Source organism: Acanthopagrus latus, chromosome 3, assembly GCF_904848185.1.
Source record: "Acanthopagrus latus isolate v.2019 chromosome 3, fAcaLat1.1, whole genome shotgun sequence".
Taxonomy (NCBI): Eukaryota; Metazoa; Chordata; class Actinopteri; order Spariformes; family Sparidae; genus Acanthopagrus; species Acanthopagrus latus.
Genome location: NC_051041.1, coordinates 9,765,810 through 9,786,744, shown reverse-complemented (window position 1 = coordinate 9,786,744; position 20,935 = coordinate 9,765,810). Strand labels below are relative to the sequence as shown.

The 20,935-nt window shown below is 40.0% G+C and overlaps 3 protein-coding genes across 4 annotated transcripts; all 3 read right to left on the bottom strand.

Moving 5' to 3' along the window:
• Nucleotides 1-766: 766 nt before the first annotated feature.
• cndp2 (carnosine dipeptidase 2) lies at nt 767-9,072 on the bottom strand. Of its 2 annotated transcripts, none has more exons than XM_037092763.1 (12): nt 8,861-9,072; nt 7,644-7,721; nt 7,180-7,323; nt 6,895-7,057; nt 5,512-5,600; nt 4,343-4,543; nt 4,136-4,220; nt 2,956-3,116; nt 2,691-2,855; nt 1,873-2,014; nt 1,309-1,456; nt 767-979 (listed from the first exon to the last, which is right to left on the bottom strand). In XM_037092763.1, the coding sequence occupies exons 2-12, from the start codon at nt 7,701-7,703 to the stop codon at nt 913-915; spliced, it is 1,425 nt and encodes a 474-aa protein (XP_036948658.1). In that variant the 5' UTR covers nt 7,704-7,721; nt 8,861-9,072; the 3' UTR covers nt 767-912. The 2 variants fall into 2 exon arrangements, with proteins under 2 accessions (XP_036948658.1, XP_036948659.1); XM_037092764.1 differs by having other exon boundaries at nt 8,909-9,065.
• Nucleotides 9,073-10,639: 1,567 nt separating this feature from the next.
• On the bottom strand, nt 10,640-13,957 carry LOC119016669 (zona pellucida sperm-binding protein 4-like). Its single transcript, XM_037092761.1, has 12 exons — nt 13,769-13,957; nt 13,098-13,409; nt 12,887-13,011; nt 12,620-12,776; nt 12,422-12,544; nt 12,158-12,330; nt 11,855-11,952; nt 11,581-11,729; nt 11,304-11,481; nt 11,084-11,219; nt 10,785-10,859; nt 10,640-10,708 (listed from the first exon to the last, which is right to left on the bottom strand). Exons 1-12 carry the CDS (start codon nt 13,920-13,922, stop codon nt 10,700-10,702), a joined length of 1,689 nt encoding a protein of 562 aa, XP_036948656.1. The 5' UTR covers nt 13,923-13,957; the 3' UTR covers nt 10,640-10,699.
• Nucleotides 13,958-14,998: 1,041 nt separating this feature from the next.
• Nucleotides 14,999-20,438, bottom strand: dus3l (dihydrouridine synthase 3-like (S. cerevisiae)). The gene is made up of 16 exons (XM_037093607.1): nt 20,283-20,438; nt 19,784-19,894; nt 19,097-19,367; nt 18,657-19,008; nt 18,342-18,421; nt 18,144-18,239; nt 17,872-17,913; nt 17,583-17,735; nt 17,316-17,432; nt 16,918-16,983; nt 16,661-16,771; nt 16,420-16,516; nt 16,199-16,274; nt 15,607-15,795; nt 15,380-15,508; nt 14,999-15,274 (listed from the first exon to the last, which is right to left on the bottom strand). Exons 2-16 carry the CDS (start codon nt 19,858-19,860, stop codon nt 15,202-15,204), a joined length of 1,929 nt encoding a protein of 642 aa, XP_036949502.1. The 5' UTR covers nt 19,861-19,894; nt 20,283-20,438; the 3' UTR covers nt 14,999-15,201.
• Nucleotides 20,439-20,935: the final 497 nt, after the last annotated feature.

Here is a 20,935-nt window from a genome sequence, read left to right as displayed (position 1 = left end):
TTTTATTCATTTGTATATACCCTCCTAAAGTCCAGCACCACAAACTATGTGTGTGTTACAAATCTGAGTGCAACTCTCATGTGTAATTGTCATCCTTGGTCATATCTGTAAGTTAAAGGCAAATAATGTGTGCAGTCTTATCAATATCAAAGTAACCTAAGTGCTATAAGTAACCAATTTAAATGTCTACTCCACCACATTTTAGATATTTTACTATTTACAGCACCACATTTCTGTGATAGGTAGCAGTAACTCTACGGATCAAATTCTGACATACAACATTTAACAACAACATTTAATAAGCTTCTAAATTATCTTGTTAAACATTAACCTAGTGTCAAGTAAAAAAAAAACCCTCAGGTTGACCTTATGACCTACTGGAGGGTCACAAGACCTCCTGTCCTTCTGGTTAGAAACCACTGGACTAAACTGCAGACAAGTAGTTTAAATAATCTTCACCTCAAGCAACCGCCACAAGAAAATGCTGTTTTCACATCAATGCATCACTATAAACAATATTAGGTCATTTATCATAATAAATGAGTGAAAGGGGACATTTTACTGCAGAAAAAATACTTTTACATTCGGTACTTTAAGGACATTTTGCTAATGAGAATTTTGTACTTTTTGTGTTCTTTATTACAAAATAATAAAAATCAATCATTAAATCTCAATCACCATATGCAGTTTTCACACCCTGCAGCTCAAATTCTTTTTTCAGTTCCTTGTAAACAACTTCACATAAATAAAACAGAAAAACACGTTGTAACAAAGAAAACCGCTTTTATTATTACGAGGAAGTGTGTATAAAATTATTAACTGTGGAGAGTAAATCATACAACTGTGGCTCAGAGAGTGAGAAGACGTATCATGTTATTATACATTTTACATTTTTCATGATGAGAAATCAATTCATTCCAGCTGGGAAACCTCGTGGAAGTATGCACCGAGCATCTTGATCCCCTGAATGTAGTTGGACCTGAAAATAGAAAGAAGAAACTGTTATGAGCTTCTTCAAATTGTAGAATAGTCAGTGATTCATTGTGTAGATTATTCATAAAGAATTCCAGTGGTTGCATCTCATTTTCAAAATAACAGTTGGGAAGAAAAGCATAATCTGTTCAACGTAAATTAAAACAAAATGTGGAGTTGACAGACATTATTTAGGAGCCCTGAAACAATCTTTCCTTTGGCTTTCATAATATTTCCTTCTCTTGGTATCACATCTGAACTTGTTTGTTTTGATGCTTATTTACCTCTTATGAGGAACTTTCCAAGCCCCCTTTTCTTTCAAAAAATAAAAAGTACCTGTTGATCTTCTCATTCTGGGAGTGAGCTCCATCATCAGAGGATCCTACGGGGAGCAGCATGACGTTACGTCCTGTGGCTTCCTGGAAGGTCAGGGTGACGGGGATGCTTCCACCCTCACGAGTGAGGTCAGGCTCCACACCGAAGACTGAGGCACAGCAAGGAGGAGGAGAAAACGTGACCAACAGTCGAAACAAACAAATAAAACTCTGCATTATTGACAACAATTGTTTCATCCTTATCCATTAGATCTCTCTTGAACCAAAAACCCTTTGTGGTATTTAGATCTACATTTTGTGTTTTAAAGGTCAGCGACGATTGTTCTCTCACTTCAGCAGACACAAATGGAAAGTATTTTCTATCTTTGACGTCAGTAACTTGCCTTTCCAGAAACACCAGATAGATATTTTTGTCTTTCAAACTAATTATTATTTATGCTCTGCGCATCCCTTAAAAATTCCCACAGCCTCCACTGTGGACGCCTCAGAAGCAACTGCTTACAAACTTTATGCATGTTAATAAAACTGAAATCTATCCAAGTCTTGCATCACTCAGCCTCCGTACCTGTCTTCATGGCCTTCCGACCAGCCATGTAGTGCGGGTGGTTGAAGTCAGACACCCAGGCCTTGGCTCCGTGGCCCATGCTCACTTTCAGTTTGTTGGGGCTTCCCAGTTCAGCAAACTTCTTCTGCAGGTAATCCAAAACCTTGACAAATGACAAAGAAAAATAAGAGTAAAATCAATGCACATTTTTAACAAATTTGTGATACTATTTGACATCTAAAGGGAGACAATTTATCTGTTATTAAACAGGATGAAACTATTTTTGAATGTCATTTAAAGCAAAAAAAATCTTTTTCACTCTTATTCAGTGTCAGTTATAAAGGACTCTTTTGTATACAACTTCACAAACTTGCATTTAAGCAATGCTTAATCAGCCTTTTAATATTTCTATAACATACTTGTATTTAAATCTGTTAATGGACATTATTTAATGTGCTTCCCAACTTTTTATTACAATTCCTCATTTTCTGCTGTGGTAAGCATTGAACAAACTCAAAAAGGTCAAGGGTTGTATAAACAACTGTTCTGATTACTGACAAGACTAGGACATCATTCAGTGATTTATCTTCAAGACGAATAGATCAAACTTTGAACAAATTCAGAAATGTGTAACTCTGTCTTACTTGGTAAATTTTTGTTGTAGAAGCAATTTTCCTTCCAAGAAAGTGTGACTGAGTGAGTCATCTTTGTGACACACAACCACTCATGCAAAGTCATTAAATTTAAAAATTCACTGGCAAAGAATTAATTTACACTCCAGATGACAGAAGTCGGAGTTAGAAAAAAAAAAGTCAGTGTGAAGATATTTCATGGCCTACCTGCTTCTCCACAACTTTGGGGTCCATGTCAGGGACGAGGCGGATGGAGAACTTGCCAATGACCTTGCGGGGGATCACAGTCTTGGCTCCGGCTTCTGCAAAAGCTCCCTCAATCCCATGAAGAGAAAGAGATGGGTATCTCCAGCGGTGCATTAGGATTTGTTCCTACAGGAAGACAAGAACAACACAATTTAAATAATGATGGATTACTATGCAGTTATCCAGAGATTTCTATTTTAGTGTGATGAAAACATCAGTTCCCTGCCTTGCTGTCATGAAGCAGCTGTCCAACTCCAACGTCTCTGCAGTACTCATCCAGGTCAAATTCAATATTCTCATACAGCTTTTTCTCCTCATCTGTCAGAGGGGCCACATCATCGTACATGCCAGGAACCAAAATCTTCCCCCTTTTGTCTACCAGGGAGCCTGTTTCGGAAGAGACAGTCCAGATTAAAACTTGGATGTAAAATGTAAGTGAAGGTAAAAGAAACTGAAACTGCAAGCAGCGATGAACGGGCCCTCACAGTCCACACATGTCGGGGCATGCTGCCGTCGGGATGTGCCATGTAGATGTATAGAAGATAAGACCTTCTACAAGTTTGAGCAATTTTGAGTAGATGGGAAATTGTATGTTGAAGTTATTATGAGTTGATGGTTTTATGGCGAAGCATCAAAATGGAACGCGCCGCCAGGTGTGACATAGGTGAAAGCTTTTGATAAGTTTTGTCCACACATGCTACTTGCAGAGTTTGTTGCAAATCAGTCAAATGGCCTAGGAGGACTTCGAAAAAATAAGTTTATCATTTTTTCACAGAGCCTTAGTGGCTCATGGGGAAGTAGTCACCTGGGTTTTATGTCATTCAGACAGACCAATGTGGAAATGTGCAACACTTCGTGTTTTCAGCAAAATGTACAGGAAGTTGTTATTTAATAACTTGAGTATTGTTTGGAATATCAAAATTCTTTTAATAAATTTTTGTCAGGAGGGTCCACAGATGCTGTGTGCAGTTTGGTGCAAATCGGTGAAATCACCTGGGAGGAGTTTGAAAAAGTAGGTTTACGACATTTCGCAAATTTGCGGAAAAAAATGGTAAACGAAAATGGGCTTGGCCCATATCACGATATTCAGTACAATTCAGTGAATGGGAGGATATAAGGTTTTGTGCAACAAAGTATATGTGAGTTATAAGCCAAAATGCACTTTCCTTGATTATAGCGCCACCTAGTGGTGGAAATTGAGGACAACAATAGATTATAACATTTTTCAGTGAGCTCTGGGCTATGTTCAGGCAGTGAAAAATGCAATCATGGGACGAAAAAGCAGTCATTCGGAAAAAAAAACTACAGACCTCGCAGGTCGAGACCCAATTAAACTTTTACTACCGGCACAAAAACAAAACAAAGCAGCTTTATGAGATTATAGTTCAGTTATCAGCTTCACTTGCCCATAAGTGCAATCAGGTCGGTCATGGCTTCATGGACAGAGCCGCCAAACACTCCTGAGTGCAGGTCTTTGCAGCCGCACTCCACCTTTAAATTAAAAAAACAAATCATGTTAATCCGACATCCATCAAGACATGCTGAGTACATCCATGGTATTCTGAATCACTCAAAGTCTATTAATATAAAACAGCACTCCAACCAGTCCTCACCTCCATGAAGAAGTAGCAGATTCCTCTCAGTCCGTAGGTGATGCAGGGTTTGGTTTTGCCCAGCCAATAGTTGTCAGAGATGCAGACATAGTCGACGTCTTTTAAGAAAGTGTCTTTACGAGCAAACACCAGTTCATCCAGGCCCTCCGAGCCAGACTCCTCCATGCCCTCGAAGCAGAATTTGATGTTGATGGGAAGCTCCTGCAGCGTGAGGAGATGGGGAAAAAATACGACTTTGTTGAAACTTCCAAATTCATTATCACCGGGCCTTACTGTGCACAAGTTTAAAATATCAGTGAGATGAAAAGCAGTTTGTCAGATACTGTTTCAGGGTATACAAGTGATTCGAAACGAGGAGCAGATGACGTGACTTGGTTTAATCATTAAGTGATGGCTAGATAAGACATGCAACATGATTACAGATTTCATCCACAGACCTTTGACCACTGATCCTGCTGACTGCTCCACAGTGATCAAAAAGCCCCTACTCCACTAAATCAGCTCTGTACACAGAGATAATTCATCTCTCAGAATGATGCACATTAATCTTGGAAAATCACTCCTTGCAATCCACTGAACAGTAACTAAATATTCTTTATTAGTATATTAATTACCTGTGTGTTTATTTATTATTGTGTGTTATGAATTCACACCAGATATTCCTGGTGTAAAAATATCCACATACTTTAAAGATATTTTTACCCCACATTTCTACATTGTCAAATATAATCGGTCTGTGACGTTCAAAATCTAGTCTTTGAAGAAATTAAAGTACGTAAGTAACCTACTATTATCATTCCATTCACCCTGACAGAAGTCACCACACCTCTGTAGATTTCCACTTTGCCATTCAAACAACACTCCAGTCAGTGAATTCTAATAGGTGTTGATGTTTCCCATCACTGTTTAACCACACCCAATTTGCCAAGTCTATGAGTAAGCAGCCAGGGCTGATTTTTTGGACACAACATAACAAAACAAAAACTAAATACTGTAGGTTTGCTGCTGTAAAAGCTCTACAACTGGACTGTGATTACACCAGTGGTTGTTAATGGGGTCTTGTCCTCCATCACTGACAGTTCCCACTTTTGGGATAAACCACTAAAGCACACCTGTAGCTTCTAGTACTCTACTTTAAGTTAGAGACAAAACTCTGGTGGGAACATTACCTGCTGGATCTTCTGGTAGGCCTCAATGCAGTTGAACCAGGCCAAAACGGGACCCTTGTCATCAGTGGAACCTCTTCCATAGAGCTTACCTGCAAACAGGAAGCAGAGTTTTGGTGTAAAGCCCTCAGGTTTTATTTCATTGATCAGGTTTTGATCAGGTTTTATTTCATTGAAACATCTTTCAAGTTATTCCCCCAAAAATTGACACATTTTTTGTCGATTGGAGACAATGATGGCTTGAGGATTCAACTGTGAAAGATGCATTAGCTGCTTTTCTACTTGTGGACTTTTCTTTGTTGGTCTTTGTTTCCATAATGAAAAGTGGAGGACAGGTCAGTGGTGTCTGTCAGCAATTTAAGTCAAACTCGGGATAATAAAACATGAAGTAAGCAAGAACAGAGCTGAGCAGACAGGAATGAGACAGGAGGAAGTGCTTGTGGTACTTTTCTGTCAGCTGACTATCACCAGAAACTACACAAGCCTATGTGGGTATTGGTATTAGTCATGTATATCAATTCAAAAAGTAAAGAAGGAAAAATCTCATACATGACAGTGTATAGAAAAACAGAAGCAATCAAGAACAAACCCCAGTTAAACGCGCCTCAGTAATGCAGGATGTTAGATCCCAAATCTTATCTTTCGAGTACAACAGCAGATGGGGAAGCTGACTGGGTTAATTAGCGCTGACACACAGCAGCACATCTAGGAATGCTGTCAAAATAAGTCTCTCCAAAAACACATTTATCATCATATAATTCATTACTAAAGAAAATGCTTCACCGGAGCCCTCAGTAAAGCGGAACATATTACTGATTCTTGTTCAGTACAATAGTGCACGTCCAAGCTGACCTGTGAGATTTGCAGATAAGACATGATTAAGAACACGACTCAACCCTAACACATGAGGTGACTGGGTTGGACTTTGAAAATATGTAGTGAACTGTGATATGATCACAAGAAAGCTGATAAAAGCTCAAAGAGCATTTAAACAAGACGTTACATGTAAGCAATGTTGATGAAAGCAATTTCTGTGCTCACCAAAGTAAGACCTTTAAATGAATGGTTCTGATACCAAGTTTACAGTTTCATTATATTATTTAGCTACATGTTTCTTGAACTGTCCTCTCTGTTACTGCATCAGGACTGTCATTTATTCCTGTAAGATTTGATACTGTCATTTTGCAACGCCATAAAATTAGGTTTTTTATCATTACATCGGAGTCTGGGAACTGAAACCTTAAAGTTAATCCCATCAATTGTGCCAAAGCTGCATTCCTGCCTACTTTAATAACAGCTAGTAAAGCTGTTTCGTTTTGAGCTCCACATCAAATCACCTCAGCGTGATTTTGTATCAAACAGAAACCGAAGCAGTTCTGCTCTCACCATCTTTCTCCACCAGAGTGAAAGGCTCTGTGTCCCAGCCATCATCTATGTTGGCTGGCTGGACATCAAGATGGCCGTAAATGCACACAGTCTTCTTGCCGGGGTCTGACCCCAACCGACCCAAGACGATAGGTGGCAGGGGGATCTCTTCTCCAGAGGGTAGCTGCATGCACACACATGAATGGCCAAATAGGCCAAATATTGTTGAATAAGTAAAACAGAATCAGTTTACAAAAATGGTGGTTGAATAGGGAAGGCAATAAAAAAACCAGTGAACATTCTGACCTTCTGTTTGCCAATATCCACCATCTCCACGGTTCCCCCCAGCCTCTCAATGTCCTTGGCTGCCATCTCCATCATCTTCTTGATCTCGCCACGCTTCTCTGGCCAAGCAGACACACTCTGGACCTCCACCCAGTCTGCGAGGCGCTACGAAACAAGAACAATTCAGACACATTTTAATTTCATACAATCAAAATCACTCTGAGGCTGATATCTGAAGGTTGAAAAAATGACTGAGTGACTGCGTCTTAGCTCAATATGTCCAATAAGTTTTACAACAACTACAGTTAACATGTCACTGACACTTGGCACACACCATAATTCTGAGTGAATGAGTTTCAAAACTAACACTCGCAACGATGATTTGATCAGATGAAGGCAGACATTTCGACAATGCATGACTGGCCACAATAGCAGGACACTTACAATGAACTAGTATGTCAAAATTTCACTCAGAATGAGCTCACCTTCACATACAGATCCTGGTGTTCGTCCACATACTTGAAAAGCGATGTGAGATGAGCCATGTTTGCCAGTGACAGGAGCTGAGGGTTGAACAGGCAGAATGGAGTGAGAGCCTACCTCAGGTCCTTTGCTATCTTATGGGTGGACAAAAACCACGCCCTCCTGCATTCCTGCTGACTGCGGCTGAACTTGCAGCTCCCCTCTGTCGTGCATTCAATGCCACAAAAGCATATTTAAAACCAGGAAGTTGAGTCTGTGATAGTTTTGCAACTTTACTTACCAAAAGCTTTCAAACACATCAGTACACATATCTTATTGCATGACTCTGCTGGTGTGTGACATCTATGAAACACTATTTAGTGTTATAATGCCTGGATGAGCGGTACTCACATAATAAACGCTCTGGACTGAAGTGTCCATACCATCAAGACTCCATTTTTACATGAATATATACAACTGAGACAAAAAATGCAAATGTGCAGCAGTAAATAATCAACACCTTTCTGTGAACAAAACAGTATATATGCAAGATCCTCCAAGACTGTAGCATCTATGCAGTTCTCTTTAACTGAACATCTGTATTTTTCCGCTTAATCTTAATCGACTTTTGTAAAAATTTGCATACAAACACATAAATACCCAAAAACAAGAACTGTTATTGTATTTCTTTCTTTTTATTTCACACTTATTTTGGCAATGTGCAATAATTTCTTTGTTGTTGTTTCGTTCACTTGCTCTGGCAATGAAAACATTTGATTTATCTACTATCTATTGTACTGGAAAGTTCACTAGAGCCTCCAATTAGGACAAATCCCCAAATCGTGGACATTGCATAAAGTTTCATTTTCATATGGCTGCGTCATAATTTCCTTTCACAGCATTACAGGTTAAGTTACCCACACATCAGTATTTTCATGGTAATGCTAAACGGAAAACAGGTTCTCCTATATAGCTATATTACCAAATAATAGCTTTAAACAGGCCTAGAGTCAAACAGATATCTAGCTAGCTAGCCGTGATGGTTAGTTGACAGCTCATCGAGTGCCATTAGCTTGCCGGCTAACCAACTAGCCTAAATATCTCCAAAAGTAGCTTATATCAACGTAATGCTATGCTAAAGGAGAGCTAGCATTTTTATCACAGATATATTGCTTTGCTCACGTCTGAAACGTGTAAAGAGACATTGAAACTAGCGACATTTTCAGTTTTAAGTACTCACTTCGTATTTATTGCCGCACAGCTGACGTCCACATGTGACACCTCTCACCTGACATACACTTCCTGTGTCTCCTAATGTCGCTGACAAGTGGTTTAAAGGGTTGTAGCGGCTCGTGTTTATGATCTACGCAGAAAGCAACGCCACCAGAGAGACTTCAGCATCACCTGTGAGCACAAAGTAAGTGGCAGTTTGACGGTGGTCGCGGCGCAATGGATTGTGGGTAAGCGGCAGATGCTTCGTCATGTTGATCCATATGGTCCAGAGACAGTGTGCAGAGGAGAGCGACCCTCTCTGACAAATGCGCCTGTATTTACAGATAAGTGCGCTGTTGTAACCTAACACATGTTGTTACTGTAATGTTTTGTTGCTGATACCGTTTCTGTAAACAGTTCTTAGTTTTTTTTTGGCACTTCATGCTTTGTTTTTTGCTTTTATATGGGCTGTGAACTGTATGCGTTTGACCTTTAAAACACTTGACAACCAAAAATAATCTCAAACCCCACCATAAGATGTTTTAAAACAAATGACTGGCATTTTTATTTGTTGCCATTTTTATGATTACATTTATAAAGTATCTTTCCTACAGGTTAGTGCAAGTCCAAAGTGTAAAACAATGAGACTCATACACATAAGTACACATGATAAAGTCAAGTAAATAGATATGAAAAATGGTAACTCATGCTACAGTGCAAAATATAAGAAAATTGCAGTCTTGTGTACACATTTTTATATTCTGTTGCTTAGAGTATCTTGTGTTGTCCTTTCAGTTCAGTCTGGTTGAAGCATGTTATAGTTTTGTTCACCCTCTGTAAAATGACTTGTTTTGCAAACTCTTCACATAAAATGCCATTTGTAAATAGGTGCTTCTACAAACTAAGTGCATGAAAGGCCTTTCATCAAATAATGTAATCCTCTTAGCTGTCTGACTGTACCAAATCAAGTGTTTGTGGCAGGTAATGTCACACTAACAGTTTAGAAAGTCGTATATCAATATACATTTTAAAACCATAAGGCAACATATTCTGAGGTAAAATCCCTTAAATGGCTTCTGCAGATACATTTCAGGGAGATTTGATACCATTAGTTTGCTGAACCAAATATAAAGTGGTGCAATCAGATTTTAAACAGAAATCACATTGCAGCTCATCTTACAAGCCCACACAGCATCACAGTTGACTTGACCTTGAAGTGCAAACATTCCAGATCAAAAAAAAAAAAAAAACCACACACTTAAGTTTGGTGTGTGGAGGGCTCTTTGCAATAGTTCCTCATGAATGCCTTCTTGGTTGCTTAAAATGTGACATGGAGCTTCAGTTTCCCTGGGGGAAACTCCCAAATGGATTAAAGTTGCCCCAAATCTAACAAAACTAGCCTTATATTACATGAATACAACCCAACATGTCTTGGCACAATTCATAGCACATTCTCACTTTAAACCCCCCCCAAAAAAAAAAGTTTCCTCTTGTGAACACACTTTAGTCACCTTTCACCTTCAGTGCAGTGCCAAAACAGTTGTTATTACAACTTGATCAGATATCCAGTGTCCTTGTATGAACATGACAGCTTAAGGGAAACATTTTAAAAATCCCTCAGCAGCTCAAATGACCAGCCTGTGCCTCAAAACGGCTGGTCATGCAAACTGCTGGGTCTTGATTTAGGGCCTATACGCCAAACTGAGAGTCTTAGAAGTAGAATATGCCTCGGACTCTCTGGTTAATATCCCATGATGAATTTCCAGCAGTAGTTATGTCTTGCATTTACATTCAGAAACCACAAGAATACTGTATTATAAAATTTATTTTTTCCAGTTCATCTGCTGAAGTCTTCAGCTGCAAGTCCTTATGGTGCCTAGAAGTAAAGACACATTGATTAGAAAAAAAGAAAAAAAAAAGTAGGGGGACATATGCAAGGTTTAGAGACTCACCTTTCCATCAAAGCAACGTTCTGCACAAGTTTTTTCTGCTGTCCTACAAACCTCTGCAGAGCACATGAAATAGATCTACAAGGGAATGAAACAGTTACCATGTGAGGAAAACCCTCCAAGGTGAGAATGTTATGATGAGCAAAGGCATCACATTTTCTAGACAAGTTGTAATATAGAGTGCTTAATTTGTGTAAAAGGTCCCCTTAAGTAACCTCATTACCGTTCAATGTTCATTTTAATCTGCAACTGTTTGCTGCAGTCTAGCTTTGACCATTTAGTCACATAATGCCACTACTCACTTCTTCATTAAGATACTGGTTTGTCTTTTGATCCATAAACTGGAAGGCCTTGACCACAAAGCGCCTCTGGTGGCGATTCTTTGGTGTGCCAGCCACTTGAAGGATCGACACATTTGGGTCATACGGGTTGGCACACCTGCACAGACCAACATAAGTTGAGTGGATACAGGCAACAGTGTTTCAATGCGCATGAATTAAGAGTTAAAACAGTCACGCTTACCCTTCATAAACAAGCACCAGAGCATTCTTTGCTGAACGAGGGTAAGCGATGCAGTAGTTGACAAGAATTACAGCATCTGGTTTTGGAGACTTCAGGCGCAGCTCAAGATACACCGGTTTGCCAAGGAGCAGTCGCAAGGGCTGAGAGGTAGTGGCCAAGTATTTTGAATACGTCTGATCTGTTGGGATAAGACAGAAAAGTAGCAAATGCCAACTGATGGACAGTTTACAAATTGAGAGCAGAAATTGTTCATTGTACTTTTTGCATAAAACCCAACCTTCAGCCATTCTCAGTTCAACACTATACAAGCCACTAGAGATGACTGATGTTGGCAAGGTGGAAGGTGGTGTCTTGACCATGTAGCCAACACTGGCCAGCGACTGCTTAGCGTCACCCGATGTGCTGTAGCGGCATTCAACCATGAACCTACAAAAGTGTTAATGACAGTTAATGGCATACAGCAGAACCAGATCCATCCACTAGACACATGAGGATTAATAACTGGGGATCTTTGCGCCTGCAGAGTTAGGTGTGCTGTATTACCCACTAACCTCAGTGGATTACTTCTCGTAATTATGCCATACTTTAGGTTCAGAGCTTGGACAACAGACTGCACTTCAGCCAGGTAGAGTTTTGTGTTTTCAACATTCTGTCAAGAAAAGCCAAACTTCTCAGCCTTTTGTGTCACGTTTCCAGGTTACACAGCATGTAGGATGCACTGCCTTAGGTGCAGGTTAAGTACATTCTCAAAATTTTGTTTCCAAGATCATGCTACAGAATTTAACATTGCATATCAGAACGTTATGTTTCTTGCTTTGTGTTGTGAAAATTGCATTGTTAAAAGGACAACTTACATAATAACGAGCGCCACAGTCTGTAACTTTGAACTTGAAGATGGCAACCTTGTCATTAACAATGACTGGTTTGCAGTTTGGAAATCCGGGAATAACAAGCTTTTTGGGGTCCACGTTGATGTTTGCAGTGTTGGAGCGAATGGCGAACACAAAGTGTTGATCCCCAGTGCACTCTAGAGTGACGAGGGTTACCAAAGATAAGTTTTCGATTAGAAGTTCAAATGAAAGCTTTAATTGCCATGTCTCACTCGACAGAAGCCTTACCATCCAGTGGATAGTAGCAGGCTTTTGTTGAAGGATCAACACAGCATCCCATCTTCTCACATTCTGAGGAAGACATTCCTGACTGACCACAGGTCACCCGCTCCCCGGTGACTACAGCACAATCTGAAATTACAAAATTTTAGATTAGAAAAAGATAGAATGTTGTTAACCAAGTTGCTGCAAACTGCTGGCACTCACTTTGTGCCTTTGTTGGCATTACTGGCGGGGAACATTTTGCTGTGGGTTGGCCACCAGAGCGCAGGGAGGGTCCAGTCATGGCCTCACAAGATGTGGTAGCGATTTTTGTCTCACCCAAGTCATCGACATACAACAGCTGCAGGCTGTACCTGTTAGTCTGTCATAAGTTAAGAAAACTTTGTTGAGACATGAACTGAACGAAAGTAAAACATAAAGGGGGATAGGATTTGACAGTTTCATCATTAGGAAAAGTTAGATTACACTTACTTTACAGTTTGCTTCAACTTTCACATTGCAGCCACTGAAGGGTACAGTCAGTGTGTGCTCATGAGAGTTCACATCATAGCCACAGAAGGCTGGAGCATCAATGACAGACAGAACCTCCTTTGAGCCTGGGGAAGGAAAAGGTAAAATTGACTACATGCAGTCATGACAAGACACTTCAAATAAAATAAATAAATAAATAAAAAATACATACCCAAAACTTTTACTTCATTTAAAGGACCTTTCGGCAGGGTAATTTGGAAGTCATTTTCTCCGCAAACCACATCCAGTTCAGGAGAACTTTTACTGGAGCTGCTGGTCCAGCTCCTTGGAGGGGCATCTACGAAGTCCACCTGGTATCCACCGTCGTCTGTACTGGGCCAGTTTTCTGAACCAAAGTCTTCTGTCACCACTTGGAATCCATCGTCAGAAGAGGCGAACCCATCAGTGGTGGCAGCACCTTCAGCGTCAGGAAACTCATACGCAGGAATTATATCTTCACTGGCGTCAAACTCGCTGCGGTTGTCTGAGGGCAGAGCGTCAGTTGTTGCAACAGGCATATGTCTGGTTGTGAAGAATTCATTTTAAAGCCAATCTACAAATGCAGTTTTGATCAAGTTTAAACCGCATCTTGGTTAGGTAGCCTTCTCTGCTTATTGTGGCTACAATTAGCCTTTGTTCACCATTTTTCCAAACTGTAGAAACACAGCAAGACAGAACACCCCCAGCTTCACAACTATTTACTCATTGCACATTGCTCTCCATTTCACTCCTAATTGCCATCATTTAAGAGGGATGCCAGTATCTACACTTTGGCAAGGGAAACCTCTTGTTACAACACAAATACTCAGCATGCAGCTGCTGTGTCAGTGTTAGTAGCTCTACCTGTAACAGTAACTGTTTGTGGTGCAGCCCACTGCCCAGACTCATAGAAATTCTCAAGTTCAGCGCTGTCGACCGGCTCCCAGCCCCGGACTGAAACCAGTAGCGGGGTCACAGTCAGAACCAATAGCAGCACCTCAACCCTGACCCCAGCCATGGTGATAGAAAAACCCTCCGGTGTCCACTGAGGCCTCAGACTGTGTATAAGCAGTGGTGTGAGTTTATTGATTGCACCTGGTAGAAGCTAATTGGCTAATTGGCAATTAAAGTTACAGGGGTGTGCCTGTCTGCTGGAAAGGAAAGAATGAGGTAAAGAAAACAAACATTATTTAATTTACAAACATTTCATTATGTAAGGTTATGAGATTAACTGTCTTGGATTAATTTTGTGGGATAAAATACGACCACATAAAATCGGTGACTGTCCAAGAGGTACTTTTACTTTACCTGTGTGTATTTCCATTTTCTCTACTTTATACCTCCACTCCATTACATTTATGATTTCTGAGGCAAATGTTGTACTTTATACTGCACTACATTTCATTTGATAACTCCTGTTACTTGTATTGCATATACTTTTGATACTTAAGCACATTTAATATCAGATACTTTTTCCTCAAGCATTGTTCTCATGGCTGACTTTCACTTTTACCCAAATAATATTTTTACTGAGGTACGAGTTTAGGGTGCTTTATACAACACTGCATACATTTTTTGAGACATGAAACATGTCTACTCTTAAATAAAACTAGATTATATTCTCCATCCTTTGTTTTGTAATGAAAAGTAAAAAATAACATTCTAAATGTCCAACTTTGCAATAGTTTAGTTTCAAGTTATGAGAATAAGGTAAGCTTTAATTTTGCAATTGCAGAATAAACCCACAGATGTTGCTTTCAATACACTTGAAACACCTGGTTTTCCTAAAGGTGTTGTCCTATATATGTAGGTGTCTCTTAAAAATCAGTCACCGTAATGTACTGTGTATAAATGTCCTTAAATCAAAACATCAAATGGATTTAATGCAATGTGACATCACCCAAAAGAAGTATCAACAGTTCTCAGCACAACACATACAACGTGATTTACTCAGTTTTCTTTTCCCTCCTGGTTCCCATAAGAAAGACTACAAATCTTTGTAATGTCAGTTTTTAAATGTATTCCAAAATGATAATCACGAGTCACAACAATTCTCTTTAATCAGCAAATTGATGCCAAAGAAACAGACATTTATTAGTGTGGCAAAAGAATTTATTGCATATATTTCAAGTACATAAACACCCATATTATAATGCTGTACCACCGGTCAAATAATCAGACTATTCAATAGTCTTTGTTACTTAAAACGCAATAGATTTTCTTTTATCTTATTCTCTAGAGAGAAAACACAAACAAAGAAAGCCTGGGTGTTTTTTTCCAATTTATCAAAGATACAATCACTTGTAGGCATTGGCTTTATGTTTGGGCAAAAAGTTGAAATTCTTCGGTACAGGTCCGAGCAGCATTTCACTGGAGAGGAGACAAAGTAAGAGGGTCAAGAACTCAATAAATCAAACAGTTCATTTTAGTGTTGCTTGATTTTTGAATGAAAAGAAAAGGCAGCTGTCTCCTCACCTTATCCTGACCCAGTCCCCAACATTTTGACTGGCCATCAGTGACTCCAGGTAGTTTCTGCCCATGTAGTACGGAGGCCGCTCATTGATCTTCTGAGGCACTCGCTCCAACAGGCCCACTGGAATATACCTTAGAGACAGAGATGGACGGAAAATGAATTGTAGCTCTCATTTTCGGGCCTGATTCACCGTTATGTCTGTGTATTTTCCAACCACAAGAGTGCCTACCTGCACATGAAAGACAGCCACTCCAGCATGAAGGTGCGGGTCTTCTCCACACCTCGAGTGTCAGAGCCCCAGTGCTCAAGACCAAAGTTGGAGAAGTCCCTGAGAACGTCCAGTCTCTCACTGGACGAGATGTCCCAGTGTCTGCTCTCTTTTATTTCAGTGAAGATCCAGGGCTTAATGAGAGCTCCTCTGAGGAGAGCCAACCACAACAGGCGTCAAACATGCAACATTGATTCATCTGTAATTTAAATTAAGTTCATTGGCGTAGATAGGGAATATTTCCTGTGGTTGGAATTCTATGTGGATTTACCTCTCTCTTAGATAATGTATGGATATTCTCAAAAAAAATACTAATCGGAAATATCTACAAATCATGGGACGGGCAATTGTACTTCATTTCGTGAACATACAAAGAGGGGTGGGGAAAGACAAGAAGCTGGAGGAAAATAACCGGAGTCTCTGGTGTGTTCTGAGTTAAGTCAGAGGCTAAACTGAACACAAATACAGACACAGTCTGCTGTTGATCATGTAATGACTTGCGATTAACATATGGTGTGTAAATCATGTGTGTGATCACTTCAGTGGCACTAACCTTGCAATCATAATACCAGAAACTCCAGTCTCTCTGGCTTTCATTGCATCTTCATAAGACAGGATGTCTCCATTACCTTGAACAGTAAACACATGTCACCTTAGTTCCAGTCACAAGCTATACATTTTGTCCTACACTGGTGTGTATGATTTTACAGGATATTTAGTATTTCTGGAACAATCTGCAATATATCCTGCTGCAATCTTTAATAATCCATGTACCAAAAAGGGGGATGGGACTGGCCAGTTTGGAGCAGGTGGAGATGTAGTCCCAGTCGGCTAACTTAGTGTAGCGCTGCTCTCTGGAACGGCCATGCAGCTATAAGAAAACAACACATCTGAGTAAAACAGATCATGTGCCACAAATAAAATAAGGGCAGGAGCCTGTTCAGACTGCTAAACCCCCTCTCTCTTTTTTATCTCCGTCCACATGTAATAATGTTTCCTCTACAACGGGACTCACTGTGATCATTGAGACACCCCAATTCTTCATCTCTGGGATGAGCTTGTGTGCTATGTTGCTCTTCTCCTGAACACCTGTGCGGATCTTGACTGTCAGCGGGACATCAAGGACCTACGGGCATAAAAGGTCATGTTGTCATTCAGCCTTTAGCAGTCACTGTACATGTAATCCAAACCAAGAAAAATACTGTTGTCATAGTGCAGTTCTATTTTCATCACAATAATGTTAGATGTCCTTCATTGTAAAAAAAAACTTACATAGTTCATTCCTTTGATTATCTGTTCGAACTTTCTGGTGCGCGTCATCAAGCCGCAGCCTCCACCCTGATGAGGGAAAGTAAACACACACCATCTGTCACAGAGTGTCATACTGCTGTTTAATGTTTCCTGCCAAATACCAGTGTCTCACCTTTACACACTGAAATATAAAACAAAAAGTCTGCCTGACTGTAAAACTCTTCTACCTGCTTGCTCATCCCTTCGCTTTAAGAGAGTAGAAAGGTTGGGATACACTTCATTTGAGGAAATATTGCAGGTGTTTAAAGGTGGTACACAAGCACACTGCAGGAGGAGAGGGATGTAAAGGAGTGAAAACCGCAGCGGAACTTTACTTTAGTCCTTATAAATCTAAGGCAGGCTCCTTGGTCTCTGTTTACCTTCTGGTAGACGAGGTCAATGGGGCATCCAGAGTTGATGTCCACAAAGTCAACATCGGTGGTGTTGTTGATGAGCTCTGCAACCCTCGTCATGGTGTCAGGGAAGCAGCCCTCCACCTAGGGACACAATTTGGAAATTAAAACTGAGGCCTTCATCAAAAACTGGTCTTCACAGAAGAATAAGCATTGTCCAAATCCACAACAACAGCAGCCATTCAACTGCTTCAATGAATTCTGAAGAATCTCAGTAATATATGATGACGTCACCTGGACGCCAAAGACATCTTCACTTTCGTGACGCTTCAGGAGGGCCCACTCTGACTGCTGCCCCTGCAGCAGGTTTGTGCACATGGCCATCTCCCCGCAGGTGATGTCCGCTCCAAAGCGTTTGCACACACGACGGAAAGGCAGATTTCCACACTGAGGAGAGGGAAGTATTCAGTCAAGTCATGACCTTATTTATGGGCCAACATTTGGTATGACTAGGTATACTGCTGCCAACTTTTTGAAAAAAACTCCTGTCTAAAATGTAACAAATGTGATTTGTATCACTCACAGTTGTTAGAGGAGCAAGGTAAAGCTTGTCTTGAAAGTCGACCTTGAAACAGAGACAAAAAAAAATCATCAATTAGACATTAACCCACAATACTAGTGCAGAGATTTAATTTGTGCAAATATAGTCTTAAATATTCATCAGTATCAATTGATGATAATTAATCTAATGTTTTTTTTGCAAGAAAATTGAAAATTTAGCATTATTTAAAACCAAACCAAACTACATTAAAAAAATATGACTTTTTGAGAAAAAGCTGGTTGGCAGACACGTACCTGTTTCTTTTCACATGGCCGTAACTTAATGACATCTTCATCAGTCAGAGGACCAACAGTCTTCACTGGAGGCTGTTTCTCTGGGCTGGCCTGTGGCTGGACACGTAAAAAAAAAGTTTCAAACCACCAAGAAATTCCCTACACAGTACATACCTACGTATACATATAAGATGTTGTGCACTTAGTAGAAGTTTGCACCTGTTTATTTGCTTCAGTAGCTGCATTCTGCTGCTCCACTCCTGTTGGATCTGCACAGACTCCAGCTGCACAAGCGTCACCTGATGAGTCAAAATACAGAATTATAACACTGAATTCCAATGTAGCATTTTGATCAAAGTTACTTTTATTAAATACGTCGAAAAAAATACAATTGTAAATTAAACGTTTAGCAAACTAACTAAGTAGCTCTTAATTCGTTGTTAAAAGGTTGTCATATCAACTCCACTGATAAAGGATGTCCTGCAACTAAAACTGGGTGAGTTGATTAAATCAAAGCTCCGGTAAGTGTCTTACCATTCCTCTGCTGTTCTCTTTTGTCCTTGCTGTTTGAAAGTGTTTTGAGGTACTCTGCTGACTTCTTGAAGGGCACTGAACGCTTCCTGAGACTGTTCTGGAGGTCTTTACTCAGGCTGTTCTTCACCATGCTCCTGCCCTCGTATGTTTTGATTAGTTCTGCGTTCTCCATGGTTTTGAGGTCAGGTGTAGTGTGCGCCTTGGCGTAGCGGCAGGTGACACCGAAAGCACATTTTCCAAAAGTGTCATAGAGGTAGCAGCTTTCCCCGATGTCAGCGGGCTTAGTGGCCAAGTACTCAGCGATATCATGGTGAAAGTGGCATTTATCTCCAAAGGTGCATTCCCTGTTTTCCTGCAAGAGGGGGGGAAAAGCTATGACATAGCAAATAGAAAGCCCTCTATGTTGCTTTTATTAAAGGCCAGTAAGTACATATTCATACCTTAACAACTGACAGACAAAGTCGTTTTTCATCATAGGTGGTAGGCTTGACGTGTGGCCTCGACTTATTCTGTCCCCGTAGTCGTTTACCGTCTTGTTTTCCAGCTTTATCCCTCTCCTCATCCTCCAATTTAAGCCTTTTAGCTTGAGGTTCCTCAACGGATGCCTCCTTTGTCTCCGCAACGTTGTCATTTTTATTGGTGTTATCTCCCTTTAAGCGCTGCCACTCAGAGTCTACAAAGCCATGAAATTTTTCTTTGGTTGTTAGGAATCTGCAAACAGGAGAAGAACAAGCATTGCAATCATCCTGTTTGTTTGGCAGTGTAACAAACTGACTTAGTCAATTGATGGGGTATTCTTTATATGTATTTTTACAACATCATAGTCTGAGAAAAACTGAATTATCTGAAAATGCAAAGTTAGTAGAATCTAAAGTTAGCAAATAAGTTGAATGGAAGATGCAACTTGAAAACAAGAGGCACTGATAGGGAGGAGGTAGAAGGCAAATGAAGATCCTGGTGAAAAATAAACTATAATGTTGCTCTATATACTACAGGTGTTTGTGGAGTTTTGACATCTTTAGACAAGACAGCACATACAAGCACTTTGGACAGCACATGTCCATATTGGCACTGTTTTCTTCCAGTTTCAGTCCCCTTGTGATTTGGACAGGAACTTGAATACTTACTCTGATCTGAGCGCTGCCTGACCCTTTACAGCAACATCTGTCCCCTTTTCCACAGTTTCCCCCGCTGCCTTCTCCATCACACCTTCACAGGCTCCCTCAAATCCTTTTTTTCTGTAACATGTCAATACATTAGCCAATGACTTTAAAGCTAGCCAGAAGGCGAGACTGATTATTTCCTGATCCTGAGCGAAGAGTTAGAATTACTTTGCACGGTACTGATAATTAAACTGTCGTTGCCTCATTAGTTATCGTCATCTGTGGCCAAGTTAGCTACCAAATTCAACTTTCGAATAGGTTGTTTGTCTAACTGAACTGTTGTCAAATTAACCGACTCACTTGGTATAATTCAGGGTTGCAAAGTAAACAACTAGCTTACAGTAGCATGCTCTGCTAACAGCGATATTGAGTCAGTATATCAAACGTTAAACGTTTTGACTAGCTAACAGCTAATACTAGCTAACGCATTTAATGCTAAATTATAACAAATTACAAATCTCACCAAAAGTTCGGACGAAACAGAATGACTTGACTTTATTTATACTTCTGTCTCAGACCCCAACATGCACAGCAACAAATCCTACAGCGTGAGAAAGCGAGTGTGCAGCAGTTTGATGAGGTCCGTGTTGCGTACGGATCGACAAACAAGGGTTCCGGTGTGATGCCAAAAAGTGATTGTCCGGCTGTTATTATCATGATTTATGGATGGATGGATTTTGGAAAAATAAAGGATTGATCTCTATTGTAATTATCTCTTAGGACTGTCCATTATTTTACCTGCTCTGTGCCCTAGATTACAGCCAATCAAGTCCCTTGTACCTGTTAAAATACCGTTAAAGGGCCAATACAAGTCATAAACGGCTGTATTTCACCTGCCAAAAAGTGATTGCAGCACCTACCTTGTGACTGAAAGGTTGTTTCTGCATCAAAATGACTTGATTTCACTCTTGGTGGTTATATTTGTCAGACTATATACCTGTTGAAATACCTCAATACATATGTTTATTCAGGGTCAATACTAGTAATGTTTATTTGTAAACATACATAGGATATCAATAACATGTATTTTGGAACACATTTACAGTAAAAAAATAAAATTCTTGTAAAAATGTAAAATAACCAGTGATGGAACGTGACCAGCTACAATTTACTTTA

Coding starts and splice junctions, on each gene's coding strand:
- cndp2 (XM_037092763.1), bottom strand. CDS start 7,703: ATGGCTCATCTCACATCGCTTTTCAAGTATGTGGACGAACACCAGGAT. Junction 5,601..6,894: donor CACTCTGGTGGAGAAAGATG/GTGAGAGCAGAA, acceptor TCCTGTTTGCAG/GTAAGCTCTATGGAAGAGGT. Junction 4,221..4,342: donor TCTGCTACTTCTTCATGGAG/GTGAGGACTGGT, acceptor TTTAATTTAAAG/GTGGAGTGCGGCTGCAAAGA.
- LOC119016669 (XM_037092761.1), bottom strand. CDS start 13,922: ATGGCTGGGGTCAGGGTTGAGGTGCTGCTATTGGTTCTGACTGTGACC. Junction 12,545..12,619: donor AATGCCAACAAAGGCACAAA/GTGAGTGCCAGC, acceptor TTGTAATTTCAG/ATTGTGCTGTAGTCACCGGG. Junction 11,730..11,854: donor ACGAGAAGTAATCCACTGAG/GTTAGTGGGTAA, acceptor ACACTTTTGTAG/GTTCATGGTTGAATGCCGCT.
- dus3l (XM_037093607.1), bottom strand. CDS start 19,860: ATGGAGAAGGCAGCGGGGGAAACTGTGGAAAAGGGGACAGATGTTGCT. Junction 19,368..19,783: donor CAGGCAGCGCTCAGATCAGA/GTAAGTATTCAA, acceptor TCCTGTTTGCAG/ATTCCTAACAACCAAAGAAA. Junction 17,433..17,582: donor AAGATGTCTTTGGCGTCCAG/GTGACGTCATCA, acceptor TTGTGTCCCTAG/GTGGAGGGCTGCTTCCCTGA.